The sequence below is a fragment of the Neolamprologus multifasciatus genome, chromosome 20 (assembly GCF_963576455.1).
Source record: "Neolamprologus multifasciatus chromosome 20, fNeoMul1.2, whole genome shotgun sequence".
Classification (NCBI taxonomy): Eukaryota; Metazoa; Chordata; class Actinopteri; order Cichliformes; family Cichlidae; genus Neolamprologus; species Neolamprologus multifasciatus.
This window is the reverse complement of record NC_140458.1, coordinates 18115643-18130100: the sequence shown is the minus strand read 5'-3', so window position 1 is coordinate 18130100 and position 14458 is coordinate 18115643. Positions and strand designations below refer to the sequence as shown.

The 14458-nt window shown below is 40.3% G+C and overlaps 1 protein-coding gene across 2 annotated transcripts in view; it reads left to right on the top strand.

The window, feature by feature from the left end:
• Positions 1–14458, top strand: part of LOC146494775 (ephrin type-B receptor 2-like) — an 80587-nt gene that overhangs the window by 20544 nt on the left and 45585 nt on the right. For both annotated transcript variants that reach the window (XM_085145066.1, XM_085145065.1), the window contains 2 exons: positions 6657–6721; positions 8815–9499. In XM_085145066.1, coding sequence (XP_085001192.1) covers positions 6657–6721; positions 8815–9499 — 750 coding nt within the window. The remainder of the gene's footprint in view (positions 1–6656; positions 6722–8814; positions 9500–14458) is intronic.

Here is a 14458-nt window from a genome sequence, read left to right as displayed (position 1 = left end):
ATAAGAAATTTCCAGCAAAATGATCCATAAAGCAAAAACAGAAGGTGTATCAAAGGAAGAATCAAATCAAATCAAATCACTTTTATTGTCACATCACATGTGCAGGTACACTGGTACAGTACATGCGAGTGAAATTCTTGTGTGCGAGCTTCACAAGCAGCAGAGTTGTGCAAAAATACAATAACATAAAACAAGCAAAATATAAGAATGGCTAAATCTGAGACTAATAAATATATGTACAATATATAATAGTATATGCATTACTGGATGTGTATACTAAATATGTTTTTCTACGTGTGTGTGTATACATATTTTACAAATTAAATAGAGTAAGCAATAAAATAAAATATACAGAGGTTTGTAGTTGGATATTGTGCAAACAGTGGTATTAATGTACAGTATGTAGTGCATAATGTTGAAGTTCCAGTAGTGGAGGTGAGGTGTCTATGAAGTGTTCAGCAGTCTGATGGCCTGGTGGAAAAAGCTGTCTCTCAGTCTGCTGGTACGGGACCGGATGCTGCAGAACCTCCTTCCTGATGGAAGTAGTCTGAACAGTTTATGGCTGGGGTGACTGGAGTCCTTGATGATCCTCCCTGCTTTCCTCAGGCACCGCTTCCTGTAGATATCCTGGAGGGAGGGAAGCTCACCTCCAATTATCTGTTCAGAGCACCACACTACTCTCTGGAGAGCTTTGCGGTTGTAAGCGGTGCTGTTGCCGTACCAGGTGGTGATGCATCCAGTGAGGATGCTCTCAATGGCACAGCGATAGAAGGTCCTGAGGATGCGGGGGCTCATGCCAAATCTTTTCAGTCTCCTGAGAAAGAAGAGGCGCTGCTGCGCCTTCTTCACTGTTTTGTTTATGTGTACTGACCACGTAAGATCCTCAGCCAGATATACACCAAGGAAGCGGAAGTTGCTCACTCTCTCCACAGCAGCGCCGTTGATGGTGATGGGGGTGTGTACTTCTCTGCACCTCCGGAAGTCCACTATCAACTCCTTTGTCTTTGCAACATTGAGGGTGAGATGGTTGTCTTGACACCAGTGGGTCAGGGCGCTGACCTCCTCCCTGTAAGCCGTCTCATCACCGTTGGTGATAAGACCTACCACTGTAGTGTCATCCGCAAACTTCACAATGATGTTGGAGTTGTTAGTGGCCGTGCAGTCATGGGTGTAGAGTGAGTACAGGAGAGGGCTCAGTACACACCCCTGTGGTGCACCAGTGTTCAGTGTGATGGGGGATGAGGTGATGCTGCCCAGCCTGACCACTTGGCGTCTGTCAGTCAGGAAGCTAAGGATCCAGCTGCAGAGGGAGCTGCTCAGTCCTAGATCCTGCAGTTTCCTGTCCAGCTTCGAGGGAACGATGGTATTGAATGCTGAGCTGTAGTCTACAAACATACAAACAGCATTCTCACATACGTGTCTCTCTTCTCCAGGTGTGTCAGGGCAGTGTGTAGTGTCAGGGCTATGGCATCATCGGTGGACCTGTTGTGGCAGTATGCGAACTGTAGAGGGTCCAGTGAGTTCGGTAGTGCAGAGCAGATGAAGTCCCTGACCAGTTTCTCGAAGCATTTGCTTACGATGGGGGTCAGGGCTACAGGTCGCCAGTCGTTTAATGAGGAGATGGTGGAGGATTTGGGTACAGGGACGATGGTGGCCATTTTGAAGCAGGCTATGACTACAGACAGAGAGAGGGAAAGGTTGAAGATGTGTGTAAACAGCCAGCTGAGCTGTGCATAACTTAAGGACTCGGCCGGGAATCCCGTCCGGACCAGTAGCTTTGCGCGCGTTCACCTTCCTGAAGCACTTCCGCACATCCTCCACGCGACGATGGCTGTCCCAATTCGAAGTGTACTTCAAATGCATACTCCAAATGCGCCGTCGATTTCCCCAAATATCAAGCGTGGTCCGGTGCACGCTTCGTGGTCCCATATATCCCACAATTCATAGCGCGGTGGGTGTGGATAATTTTGCCGCAAAATACGGCAGAAGGGAGCTGCCGAAGAGTGAACTGTCAAAAGTAAGTACTGAATATGACATCACTTAATTATGTGCGAATGTTTAATAACGAAGAACATTAAAAAAAAAAAATATATATATATATATATATATATATATATATATATATATATATATATATATATATAGATAGATAGATAGATAGATCATAATAATCTGACAATAATATAATATTGGCCATATTATATTTACATTACCACAGTGAGATGATTTTAGTCTCATGACCAACATTAGCTAATTGTTATTTGCTAACTACTCTTAAATGACTGTTCAGTACAGAAATGAAGCCCAACAATCAAAGTGATGTCATGACAAAACATTTTTCTCCTTCATTCTGTCACACAAAGCTGTATGTAACGTTTCTCGCGGTTAGTATCATGGTTGCTAGGCAACCTGAACAGCGCGACGAAGCATATACCGTCCCATTTCACAAGCCTCTCACTTCCGCACTTCTTATAGTACGCGCCGTATGTAGTACGCGTAGTGCGCGTACTTCAAACGTGCAGACCCTGAAATGGGACAGAGCCACAGTGTGCGCACTGACGTCATCCGCGGTGCGCACACTGTCCGGTCTCATGGTGTTCGCTGTGTCGAATCTAGCGTAGAATACGTTTAGATCCTCACACAGAGAGGCGGTGGTCTGCGGTGTGCTGGTTTTCCCTCTAAAGTCTGTGATTGTGTTTAGTCCCTGCCACATACTCCGAGGGTTGTCAAACTGTTGCTCCACCCTGTCCCTGTACTCACGTTTGGCTGCTTTGATCGTCTTCCGGAGTTGGTGATGTGCGTGTTTGTAGTCCGATGTGTTCGTGGAGGCAAAAGCGGTGCTCCGTGCCGCCAGTGCCGCGCGAACATCGCTATTAATCCAGGGTTTTTGATTTCCTGATGAATCCGCAGACTGAAGCTGTGTCCCAATTCAGGGTCTGTACGTTTGAAGTACGCGCACTACGTACGGTGCGTACTATAAGTACAAGAAGTGCGGAAGTGAGAGGCTTGTGAAATGGGACGGTCTAGCCTTCGTCGCGCTGTTCAGGTTGCCTAGCAACCATGATACTAACTGCGAGAAACGTTACATACAGCTTTGTTTGACAGAAATGAAGGAGAAAAAATGTTTTGTTGGTCATTCATTTTTGTCATGACATCACTTTGATTAGTTGAGTATCTGAGGCTGAAACCACGGGACTGTAAAACATGATTGTTGGGCTTCATTTCTGTACTGAACAGTCATTTCAAGAGTAGTTAGTAAATAACAATTAGCTCGTGTTGTTCATGAGACTAAAATCATCTCACTGTGGTAATGTAAATATAATATGGCCAATTATATATATATATATATATATATATATATGGCTTTACAACTAAGTTAACGCTGAAAGTACAAACATCACTAATGTCACACAACTCTGCCGACATGTGGCCAACAGCAATGTTTTAATGTTCTTCATTATTAAACATTCGCACATAAATAAGTGACATCATATTCAGTACTTACTTTTGACAGTTCACTCTTCGGCAGCTCCCTTCTGCCATATTTTGCGGCAAAATTATCCACACCCACCGCTGCGCTATGAATTGTGGGATATATGGGACCACGAAGCGTGCACCGGACCACGCTTGATATTTGGGGAAATTGACGGCGCATTTGGAGTATGCGTTTGAAGTACACTTCGAATTGGGACAGCCATCGTCACGTGGCGGTGACGTAATCACACTTAAAATGCATACTTCAAGCGTGCAGACCCTGAAGGACTGCAAACCGAGCAGCATCACTGACTTTCAGCTTGTTGTGTTTGTGGATATGACTGACTTTAATTATCATCACAAAAAATCATCACATTCTCTGTAAGATTAAGGTCGACTATTGTATTATTATATTTTAAAGGCTTTAAACGCAAGTAAAAGCTGAAAGTACAAACATCGCTAATGGCAAATAACTTTGCCGACATGTGGCCAACAGTAATGTTTTATTGTTCCTCATTATTAAACAGTTGCACATAAATAAGTGACATAATATTCAGTACTATGAATTGTGGGATATGTTGGGCCACAAAGTCTACACTGCCACAGCCTTAAAATTCAGGGAAATGAAGGACGCATTTGAGGGCCGCATTTCGAGCAGACTTTGAATTGGGACAGCCTTCGGCGCGCCACTGTGACGTAATCGGCCTTAAAATGCAGCCTTTAAGGCTGCAGACCCTGAATTGGGATACAGCCCACGAGTGTTGAAATGGATGTGTTGGTGGAGTTTTGGTGAAACTTTCTTCAGGTTTCCCTTATTAAAGTCTCCGGCTGTGATAAACGCCGCCTCTGGGTGTGCGGTTTCCTCACTGCTGATCGCGCTGTACAGTTCCCTGAGTGCTCGGTCAGTGTCGGCTTGTGGGGGAATGTAAACAGCCATAATAATCACTGCTGTAAATTCCCTCGGTAGCCAGAATGGCCGGCACTTAATCATCAGGTACTCCAGGTCCGGTGAGCAGAAGGATTTGACCGGGTGCACGTTCGCATAATCACACCAGCTGTTGTTGATCATGAAACACACACCACCGCCTCTGCTTTTCCCAGTAAGATCCTGTGACCTGTCCGCGCGGTAGTTGTACTGCGGAGTCCGGAAGCAGTGGCTTATCCAGTCCTGCCCCTAAATTTAACTACAATTTTGTAACCAAAATGGTCATGCATACAAACACATACACATACTGTGTATACATATTTGTCTATAGACAAATACTGTCTCATATCACCAACATATTAATATTCTCATTCTATACAACAGTACAACTATATCAGCAGATAAAATAAGTTATACATAATTAATCTGATTTTTTTGTTTGGAGTGTGTAGTTAATGTGCTGTCTTGTGTAGTTAGTGTGTAGTGTTGTGGATAGGTTTGTGTTGTGTGTCAAAACAATGAGGCGACTGCTGTCTCCAGGTAGAAAACAGGAGTGATACACCTGCTGTCAGGCCTGCGGGTATCAGGCTTGTGATGTTCTCCTTTATAGTGGACAGAAATTATTTTTTTTGAAGTGGCACAAATAATTTGTGTGGCATCTTAATGAATGCAGAACAGCTGATTGTTCTGTAAAATAGTTTGAAATGGTTATAAAAAAGGGGGGGGGGGGGTAAAAGGTAAATGGCTGCAAATAACTTTTTTTTTTGCAAAACTTGTGCATAGGATTTTAAAATTGACAATTTATATTTGCATTTAAAGTTATGAAATATGATTCATTAAACATGTTTGTGGTTGTTACAGTAAAAATATAACTTTTTCTACTAGGATTTTATGTTTTTTTGTCTGATTTTAGATCAATTGTGTTAATACAGTATGTCAAAATGAAAACATAACTGTAAATTCAGACACGTGAGGTTGTGCTGAAAAGGATGATACCAAACAAGGCAAAGTAAATAGTTTTAAAGGTGAAATGTAGAGGTAAAATCAAAAGTAGTTAAAAATGGCCAATTACACCCTGGACCCCCAGAGGGTTAAACATTTTTTTTTAAAGTAACGCAACAGTTACTTTTCAAGTAATTATTTACTTTTGGAATCATGTAACTCAGTTACTAACTCAGTTACTTTTTTGAAGAAGTAACTAGTAACTATAATTATTTACTTTTTCAAAGTAACTTGCCCAACACTGGTCATCGCTATCTGTTGAAATTTGTTTTTACATTTATTAACTATTTCTAGTTAATAATAAATAATTATTAACTTTCTTCTACAACTTCCAGTTGGATTGAATTAGGATTTTCTGGTCACAGTCCTCACCCACACTGTTCTCCTCAAGCAGGGTATTTTTTTAATTTCCTTTGCCAGTTTTGGACCCACACTGACAACGAAATCATTACCTGTTATCATTATCTGTTAACCACTTCATTCCTATTTGTAATAACCATATTTTTTCTCTGAAAAAGTCTGGGTAATTAGCTTTGGTTTGTTTGTTTATAATAGTCCATGTACCTTTTGTGTTATTCTTTCGATCCTCTGGCATTTTATTATAATGATCCAACAACAAACAAAGGGAAACTAACACAATATATACACAGACAGTAACGAGGGAGGACAGGAGAGAAACACAATTGGACCTAATCTGACATAACAAGACAGGGAGGAAGCAAAACTGTAACACTAACACAGCACACGGGATGATCAAAATAAAACAGTAAGCAAGACAAATACGGAGGACAAAGACACACAAGCTTAATACTGAGATTGTGGGAGAAACTGACATGGGGCATGACTGACTTGGGAGACAGAGCAGGAATATGGAACACGGAGACAAGAGGAACAAAATGAGTAACGTGGAACACAGGGAAAGTACTTTGGAAGTACATTGGTTGTTTCACACTGGTTTAAAGTTAATGTCTGATCACTAGGTGACATTCCAGGCTCTGGTTTAAACCTCTGATGTATTAACTACCAGAATATATATCAGTCATTAGTGCTCTGTGTCTCACTGGTGGTTCTTTATCTCGTAGGCCATCCACTTCAGTTATTTTACTGTTTGTCATTTGAAGTCACTGACTGTTGCTCACTACATCACTGCAAATCATTTCCAGTGTGAACAGAGCTCAATACACACAGTATTTTAGTGCAGTGTAACTTAATTCTAATTCTAACGCCAGACTTTTTGGTTTTTGATTATCTCCAGAGGTACTAATGGATTCAACAACAGCAACAGCAGAACTGGGCTGGACCACCTACCCATCTCAAGGGGTGAGTAGAAAAATCAACACACTAGGAACAATGTACACAGTGTAGATAAGCAGTCAAAAGTTTGGACACACCTTATCATTTAATGGTTTTTCTTTATTTTTACTACTTTCTACAATGTGGAGGCAAACTGAAGACATCAAATATATGAAGCAAGATATATAAAATTATGTAGCAAAGAAAAACTGATAAATAACTCTAAATGTGTTTTATATCACAGATTCCTCAAAGTAGCCGCCCTTTGCTTTGTTGACAGCGCTGCAAACCCTCGGCCTTCTCTCAGTGAGCTTCATGCTGTAGTCACCTGAAATGGTTTCACTTCACAGGTGTGCCTGTCAGGGTTCATTCATTTGTTGCCTTCTTAATGGGGTTGGGACCATCAGTTGTGTTGTGCAGCAGTCAGGTTGGTACACAGCTGACAGCCCTATTTGACAACTGTTAGAATTCATATTATGGCAAGAACCAATCAGCTAAGTAAAGAGAAACAACAGTCCATCATTACTTCAAGAACTGAAGGTCAGTCAGTCTGGAAAACTGCTAAAACTTTGATTGTGTCCCCAAGTGCTGTCGCAAAAACTGCATTTCTTCCCACTAGAAGTGCTACACCGAAACTGTCTTACATGAGGACCGCCCCAGGAAAGGAAGACCAAGACTCACCTCTGCTGCTGAGGATACATTCATCCGAGTCACCAGCCTCAGAAATCACAAGTTCACAGCACCTCAGATTCCAGTAGCAGACACATCTCTACATCAGCTGTTCAGAGCAGACTGTGTGAATCAGGCCTTTATGGTAAAGACAAAAGGACCAACAAGTGCTGAGCATCTCTGGGAACTCCTTCAAGACTGTTGGAAAACCACTTCATGAAGCTCATGGAGAAAATGCCAAGAGTGTTCAAAGCAGGAATCAAAGCAAAAGGGGGCTGTTTGGAAGAATCTAAAATATAAAACATGTTTTGAGGTGTTTCACACTTTTTTGTTTACTAAATAATTTCATATGTGTTTATTCATAGTTTTGTGTTTATTCATAGTTTTGATGCCTTCTGTGAGAATCTACAATGTAAACAGTCATGAAAATAAATAAAAAACACCATTAAATGACAGCACCTGGAAAATATGCACATGGTAGCCCACTTACAAGTCTAACCTTTTTTTAATTTTATACTTTAAACTGGAGGTCAAACATATGCCATTGGTCCAGAATCAGCTTTCTGAAGAATCAGGTTCAGCACACTGTGTAGAAGTAATACTTCATGTTTATCAATAAAGTAGATTAATATTCTTGTGCTGGTATCCAGTGATACCATCATTACTGCACAATCTTTAAAACTGCATCTTTATTAAATATATTTGATGTTTGATGACATGAAAGTTTTAAGTGTGAAGAATATGAAAAGTATGAGATCAGGAAGGGGGAAATACTTTTTCACTGTCCAAAAAATTCCAAACCAAGCTTTAAAAGTTGTAGAATTTCCTTTAAGTCACCTTGCTTGCTACATCCAAATATTGATAGCATAAATACTAATGCTGGTATTGGTGTCGGATCAATGCTAACATGGCTGGATCAATACTTTGTTTCTGTCCTCCAAACTCAGTATTTAGCTGATACTCAATTGTGTTTAATAATTTATTTTTTTCTGGAAATGAAAAAATATACCTCAAACATGCCCTGTGAAAAATGTCTGAACCTGACTGTCACATCTATGTTATTTAACCAAACGTAAACAATAGAAGTTGACCCAATGTGCCATAGAGATGGGGCATTTGATTTCCAGATCTCCAAAAATCACAGTTTCAAAATATATGAAAAGCTGAAAAGTGTGTTTTACTCTATTAACTACTTATTATGGAAAATAAAAATCACAGGGATTTAGTGGTGATTAAAATGGGTTGCAAACTTCTGATGAGTGACTTGTAAGTGACTGCTCTCCCCTCTATAAGCTGCCTTTGTGGGTTAAAAGTATCTATGTTGGTATCAGCAGTACTGGCTGACTCCACTAGCTTCTTCTGCTTTTGGATTGTTCCAAGTTGTCTTCAATGTTTTAGTGTTTGCATGTTTGTCACTTTATCAGTAGCTCTGTTTCTTGGCTCTCTTCTAGTGGGAAGAAGTTAGTGGATACGATGAAAATATGAACACCATCCGAACATACCAGGTGTGCAATATCTTTAATAGCAGCCAAAACAACTGGGTCCGGACCAAATACATCCGTCGCCGTGGTGCTCAGCGTATCCATGTCCAGATGAAATTTTCAGTACGGGACTGTAGTTCCATACCCAATGTCCCTGGCTCCTGCAAGGAGACCTTCAACCTCTATTTTTTTGAATCTGACTTGGATAAGGCCACTAAATTATACCCACCCTGGATGGAAAACCCATGGGTGAAAGTGGACACTATTGCAGCTGACGAGAGCTTCTCTCAGGTCGATCTCGGTGGCCGCATCATGAAGATCAACAGTGAAGTTCGAAGCTTTGGACCTGTTTCCCACAATGGCTTCTATCTTGCTTTCCAGGATTACGGTGCCTGCATGTCACTCATTGCTGTTCGAGTCTTCTACAGAAAATGTCCCCATATAATCCAGAATGGAGCTGTTTTCCCTGAGACACTGTCAGGAGCAGAGAGCACCTCTCTTGTGGCAGCCAGAGGAGTGTGTGTTCCTAATGGGGAGGAGGTGGATGTACCCATCAAGCTGTACTGTAATGGGGATGGGGAGTGGATGGTACCTATTGGTCGCTGTATGTGTAAAGCTGGATACGAGGCTGTGGCGAATGGTACACTCTGCAAAGGTAAGAAGGAATGTGTGAATGAGTTCTTATGAGATGTGCCTCACTAGACTGTTCTACGGCTGTGCCATATCATATCGCTTGCAGTAACACCAATGTAAATTTTACATCATATGTCAAATTACTATATCGTTGCTATAGCAATGTCATGTGTTTTTAGCATCGAAAATTGAGCTATTTTGTGAAATATGAAAACTGTTCTTGCTAAAGGTGGAAAGATGAGTGTTTCACACACATGAGATAAAAAATGCAGTTGCATCTCCTCCAGCTACGAAGGACGAGATGCTGATCTGCAACCCAAACGTAAACCAATGGCTCAACTTGGTCGAACTTGCTAGTTGTGCTCCATAATGTCAGGAGGAGCAACAAATAAAACAAAAAAGAAGAAAATAACGAAACAAACTGAAGTCACTATCACAATTTTTCTTGAAATATTGTGATATAATGTTGAGCCCATCATGCCCACCCTGGCTCTGTTCACAGATGAAGAGCAGCAAGAAAAAACAAATAGTTTTATATGCATAGTGATGATATTAGTGTATCTTGAAATGAACCGGTTTAAAGTAACTTAAGTGCAACGTTTTTCATTCATTCTGTAATCAAATGTATATATACAGACAAAAGGTACTTTATTTTAGCTGTACAACAGATTGTCACCAGGGCAACACTGTGTAAGATAATGTAAACTACACAGTTCCCCACCTGAACTCTGAATGTGCTTGAACTGCCCAATAATCTGAGATTAGAATATTTACACGACACTACTTCTACAGAAATTCTTAAACAGTACATGAAGGATTTTCGTTTATCCAATGCTTAGTGTTCACATGACCCCACTCGTAAGGATTAAAACTTTTTTTCACCTGTACACTACTATTCTTGCGTAGACTTTTAGTTTGTAGCCCCATTATGATCGATATCCCAGACCGTCAGACACTCATCATAGATTCATTCTATCAGTATCAGTGGTCATGCACCAGTGTCTTTCTCTCTGACAAAGAAAGTGACACCACTAATTAGGAATGGGAAGTTAAATAAAACCATATGTAAAGAATAAGATTTCATTATTATTTTCAAAAGGGAGTAGGCAATTTACATAAAAAATAGTGGGCTCTTTAGGAAGTAGGAAATGTAGTAATGTGGCAGAAAATAATATATTGCTGTTCACATAAGAAAAATAAAGAAAGAATACCTGTATTAGAATTGGAAGAAAAAATTACAAATCCATTAAATCATTAGAAGCTGCCTATGTTGCCTCAGACTAGGACAAAGTGCCCTGGTCAGTCTTTGTGGAAATGGTGCACAGTGGCACTGCTTCAGGATATTACACTGCATAATTCACCAGAACTAATACAAAATGATATTCTCGTGCATTCCGGTGAAGTGGCCCAATGAAATCCAATGCCAATATGCTCAGATGAGACCTCCATGCAAGGTAGTTTCCAAAGGCACTTCTGGGATAGCACAGATAGCTGGTTCCCACATTCTCCCTGATGCCCGGCCAATAAAAATGGGCCATGAGCTGTTCCAGAGTTTTGTCATATTCCCCTGCCATGAGGTTATGATAAGCTACCTTGAAAATAATTTCTCTGCAGCTCTTTGTGACCAACAGCTGGCTGCGTTTCTCTTCCATGCAAGTTTCACAACTCACTCGATACAGTCTGCCTCTAATCAACACAAAATGCAGGTAGGTCAGCGCTATGTGGAGTAAATTATTGGAGTAGGCGGGGCCTCCCAAGAAGATGCTGTCTCCTCCTCCCCAGAGTCAGCTTCAGACAACCTCACATGACCTGACTCCACCTTCCTGTGGGTTGTGAACACATCTGCACATTCCAGCCAATCTGTTCTCAGAATGAAGGGATGCGTCAGATGGGACCTAATCACCATCTTGACTCTGTGTGCACCTGTATTTAATCTTTAGCAGTACTGTGGGATATTTGTGTATGTCCCCATGCACACAACTCCTCATCAGACCGACATCTTCCACCGCTCCCTCCGATCCTGGCAGCAATGCCAGTGTGAAACCAGCCCTAGCAACCAGACTCTTCAACATCCTTGTCTGGTGCTTGGACTGGTCCTGCAGCTAGTCCAACCGTCAGCGATGCACCATTGCCTGCTCCTGATACATTATTGCCACCAGCTAGGCCACAATATGAGCCAGTGTCTTGACTGGTTGAGTTAGTCACTGGTCTGACTGACGTGACCATGACAATAAAAATATAGAAAAAGCATGGCAAAACACATGAAAACATTGCCATTTTAGCATAACTCGTGCTTGAGAGTGCTTGAGATGACTGACTCCGATAATAACTTTAATATCACTGAAGAGAGTAGAGTTGCTGTTTTCGGAAATTTAGAATTTTTCAGATTGTGCAAACTGTTCAAGAGTTATGGCAGTTTAAAAATAAGCAAAAACCTGTTGGTGGGAACTGGTTATAAGGGTTAATGGGTTAACAACATCACTACATTGACGCTGAAGAAGACATCTAGGGTGTACGTCTTGTGTTCTGCTCTTTTCAACCTACAACGTTCATTGTGTGCAACACAGACAATGCCCTGCCGAGCTGAGTAGGACAGGGGAGGGGTGTCAAGAGAGGTGGGACTGAAAGAGATTAAAGTTCCCCTGGTTTACCTCTCATTACATCAGAGAGAAAGTAAAAGCGTAAAAGGGTTTAATATCGAGCCTTATATGTTAAAAGTGATACAGAGTACTAAAAATAGAGTTTACCTATATGTGCTTTTGCCATCTTTCAAAAATATAATCAAAGTGCAAGTTCACTTAATATGTTAAATAAGTAATAAAAATTATTCTAATGTCTCAGTTCAGTGTGCATAAACATGATTGAGCCTTGGCAGATGAGTGTCTGTGTGTGTGAGGCTGGCAGCAGGAATGTGAAATCATCATTATACATGTTTCTGAATGAGAGAAGTGGTATTAAGTATGTTGTAATTGTTAAACACAGAATCATAATTTATATGTGATTTTGCTAATAGTTAATCTTTCTTAATTCTTAATAACAATCAGAATGTAATCAGGTATAAGTTTAACCAATATAACAAATAAGAAAATAAAAACTATGAAATGATTCTACTAACACGTCTCTCACTGAGATTCCATATGGAGTGACTTATTTGTGCAAAGATGGCCTTGGAGGCTGTGAGAGTGTGTGAGAAGGCAAATTGAGAATACCAGGACTGACAAACACAGAGTTGTGTTTGTCAGTCTTTTTTTCTGTAAAGAGAAAAAGCGGGAAAAAATATTTGTGTGTAACCGAGTTGAAAAGAAATCATATTAGAGTGGATATTCATGTGATTGAGACAATGATAAATCCTGTTGAAGTAAAATAGCATAGACTAAACTAAAGACATGACAGAAAGTATATTCATATTTGATTTAATGTTCATATGTAGTGAAATTATGTACAACAAAGACAAGAAGATGTGATGAGGGAGGGGAAAGATGAGGACCAGGTATACCAGGTATAAAAGTTTTGTGCAGAAGAGATAAGTTGTTCATTGCTTTGTCTCCTGCGAGACAAGCACTACAGATGATTGGATCTAAGATTTTACAGCTGGAAGTTTAAGCAGAGATACCAGAAGGATCAACCACTGCCAAACTGTGGACTTTTTCTCTGCTCATTAGATTCAAGAGGATTTGAATTTCCAGGGGATGCTTGTTGGAGTATATCAACACAGAACACAAAGATAAGTGCATTTTCAAGCCAGGGTGTGCCTTTTCTTTCATTAGTCTCTCTCCTCTCAAGATCATTATTAAAATAAGCATTAACTCAACGCAGGTCAAAGAGATAAGTAGAATTCAATCGATTTGATTTTGTGATCAATATTATTTGCTTTGCTTTTGCTTTTACCATTACTGTTTATGAAACAGTAATGGTAAAGACATGCATATTACTCAAAGAATCCTTACAGGTTACTCTAACCTTAAAATGAACAGATCCTTGGGCCCACTTTTTCAGACCACTAAATTTTACCCAGTTAGTAAAGATTTAGAGGAGAGCTGGTAATAATGGGTGTGACTGAGAGGAGATTTGAGCAGAATGCCATTCTGACAAGCACGCCTTTCAGAGGAAGCAGGATCAACATCTACAAGGTGGAGTAGCAGTATCAGTATCAGCTAGGCAAGTCTCCTCCATGGCTCCATCCAAGCTCTGCATACACTAATCAGAGATTAGTACTTTTTAAACAGAGAAGAACCTTTATATATTGGGAAGGCCCGGTTGGGATGCAACAAAAGTAAGCATTTTGCCTCAGAGCTGGAGCCACAATGTATTGATTCAAGATTCAAGAAGTTTATTGTCATGTACACCGCAAAACACAAATGGTTACACAGCGCAATTAAATTCTTACTTTGCAGGTTCCCTTCACACGACTAAAAGAAAGTAATAATAAATAAAATAGTAAAACAGTGCTTTGTAGATCTTGTAGCTTATATGTGGGTGTAAACTTGCAACACTATCACAGTGATAATATATACAGTATGCAATATAAAGGTGTATATGTTGATATATGTATAAAAATTGCAAATTTACAGGCTAATATTAATGTACAGAATTGCTATTTTACAGGTTAGGTGTAAGTACAGTTGTATTATGCTGTGTATAAGTGTGTGTGTGTATTGTGGGGGTAGGGGGGGGGGTCAAAAGTGTGATTTCAGAGTATCATTATTTATTTAACAAAACCTAAGCCAAAATGCAGAAGCAATGTGTTAAAAACTAAGAACACTCTGTGATTGAAAAACCTTTAGATTTGCTTACTATTTGCTTGGTCGTAGCCTTCAGTTTTAATTATTATAGAAATGTTATAGATGTTACGGTCATAAAAAAGGGATGGGTGTGGCTGAAGTGGGTTGTCTACCAACTGGAAGGCTGGTGAATCGATCCGTTGTGCTTGTGTCAAAGTATCCTCAGTTGCCCTCGACGTGAATGTTAGATAGACGTGCTT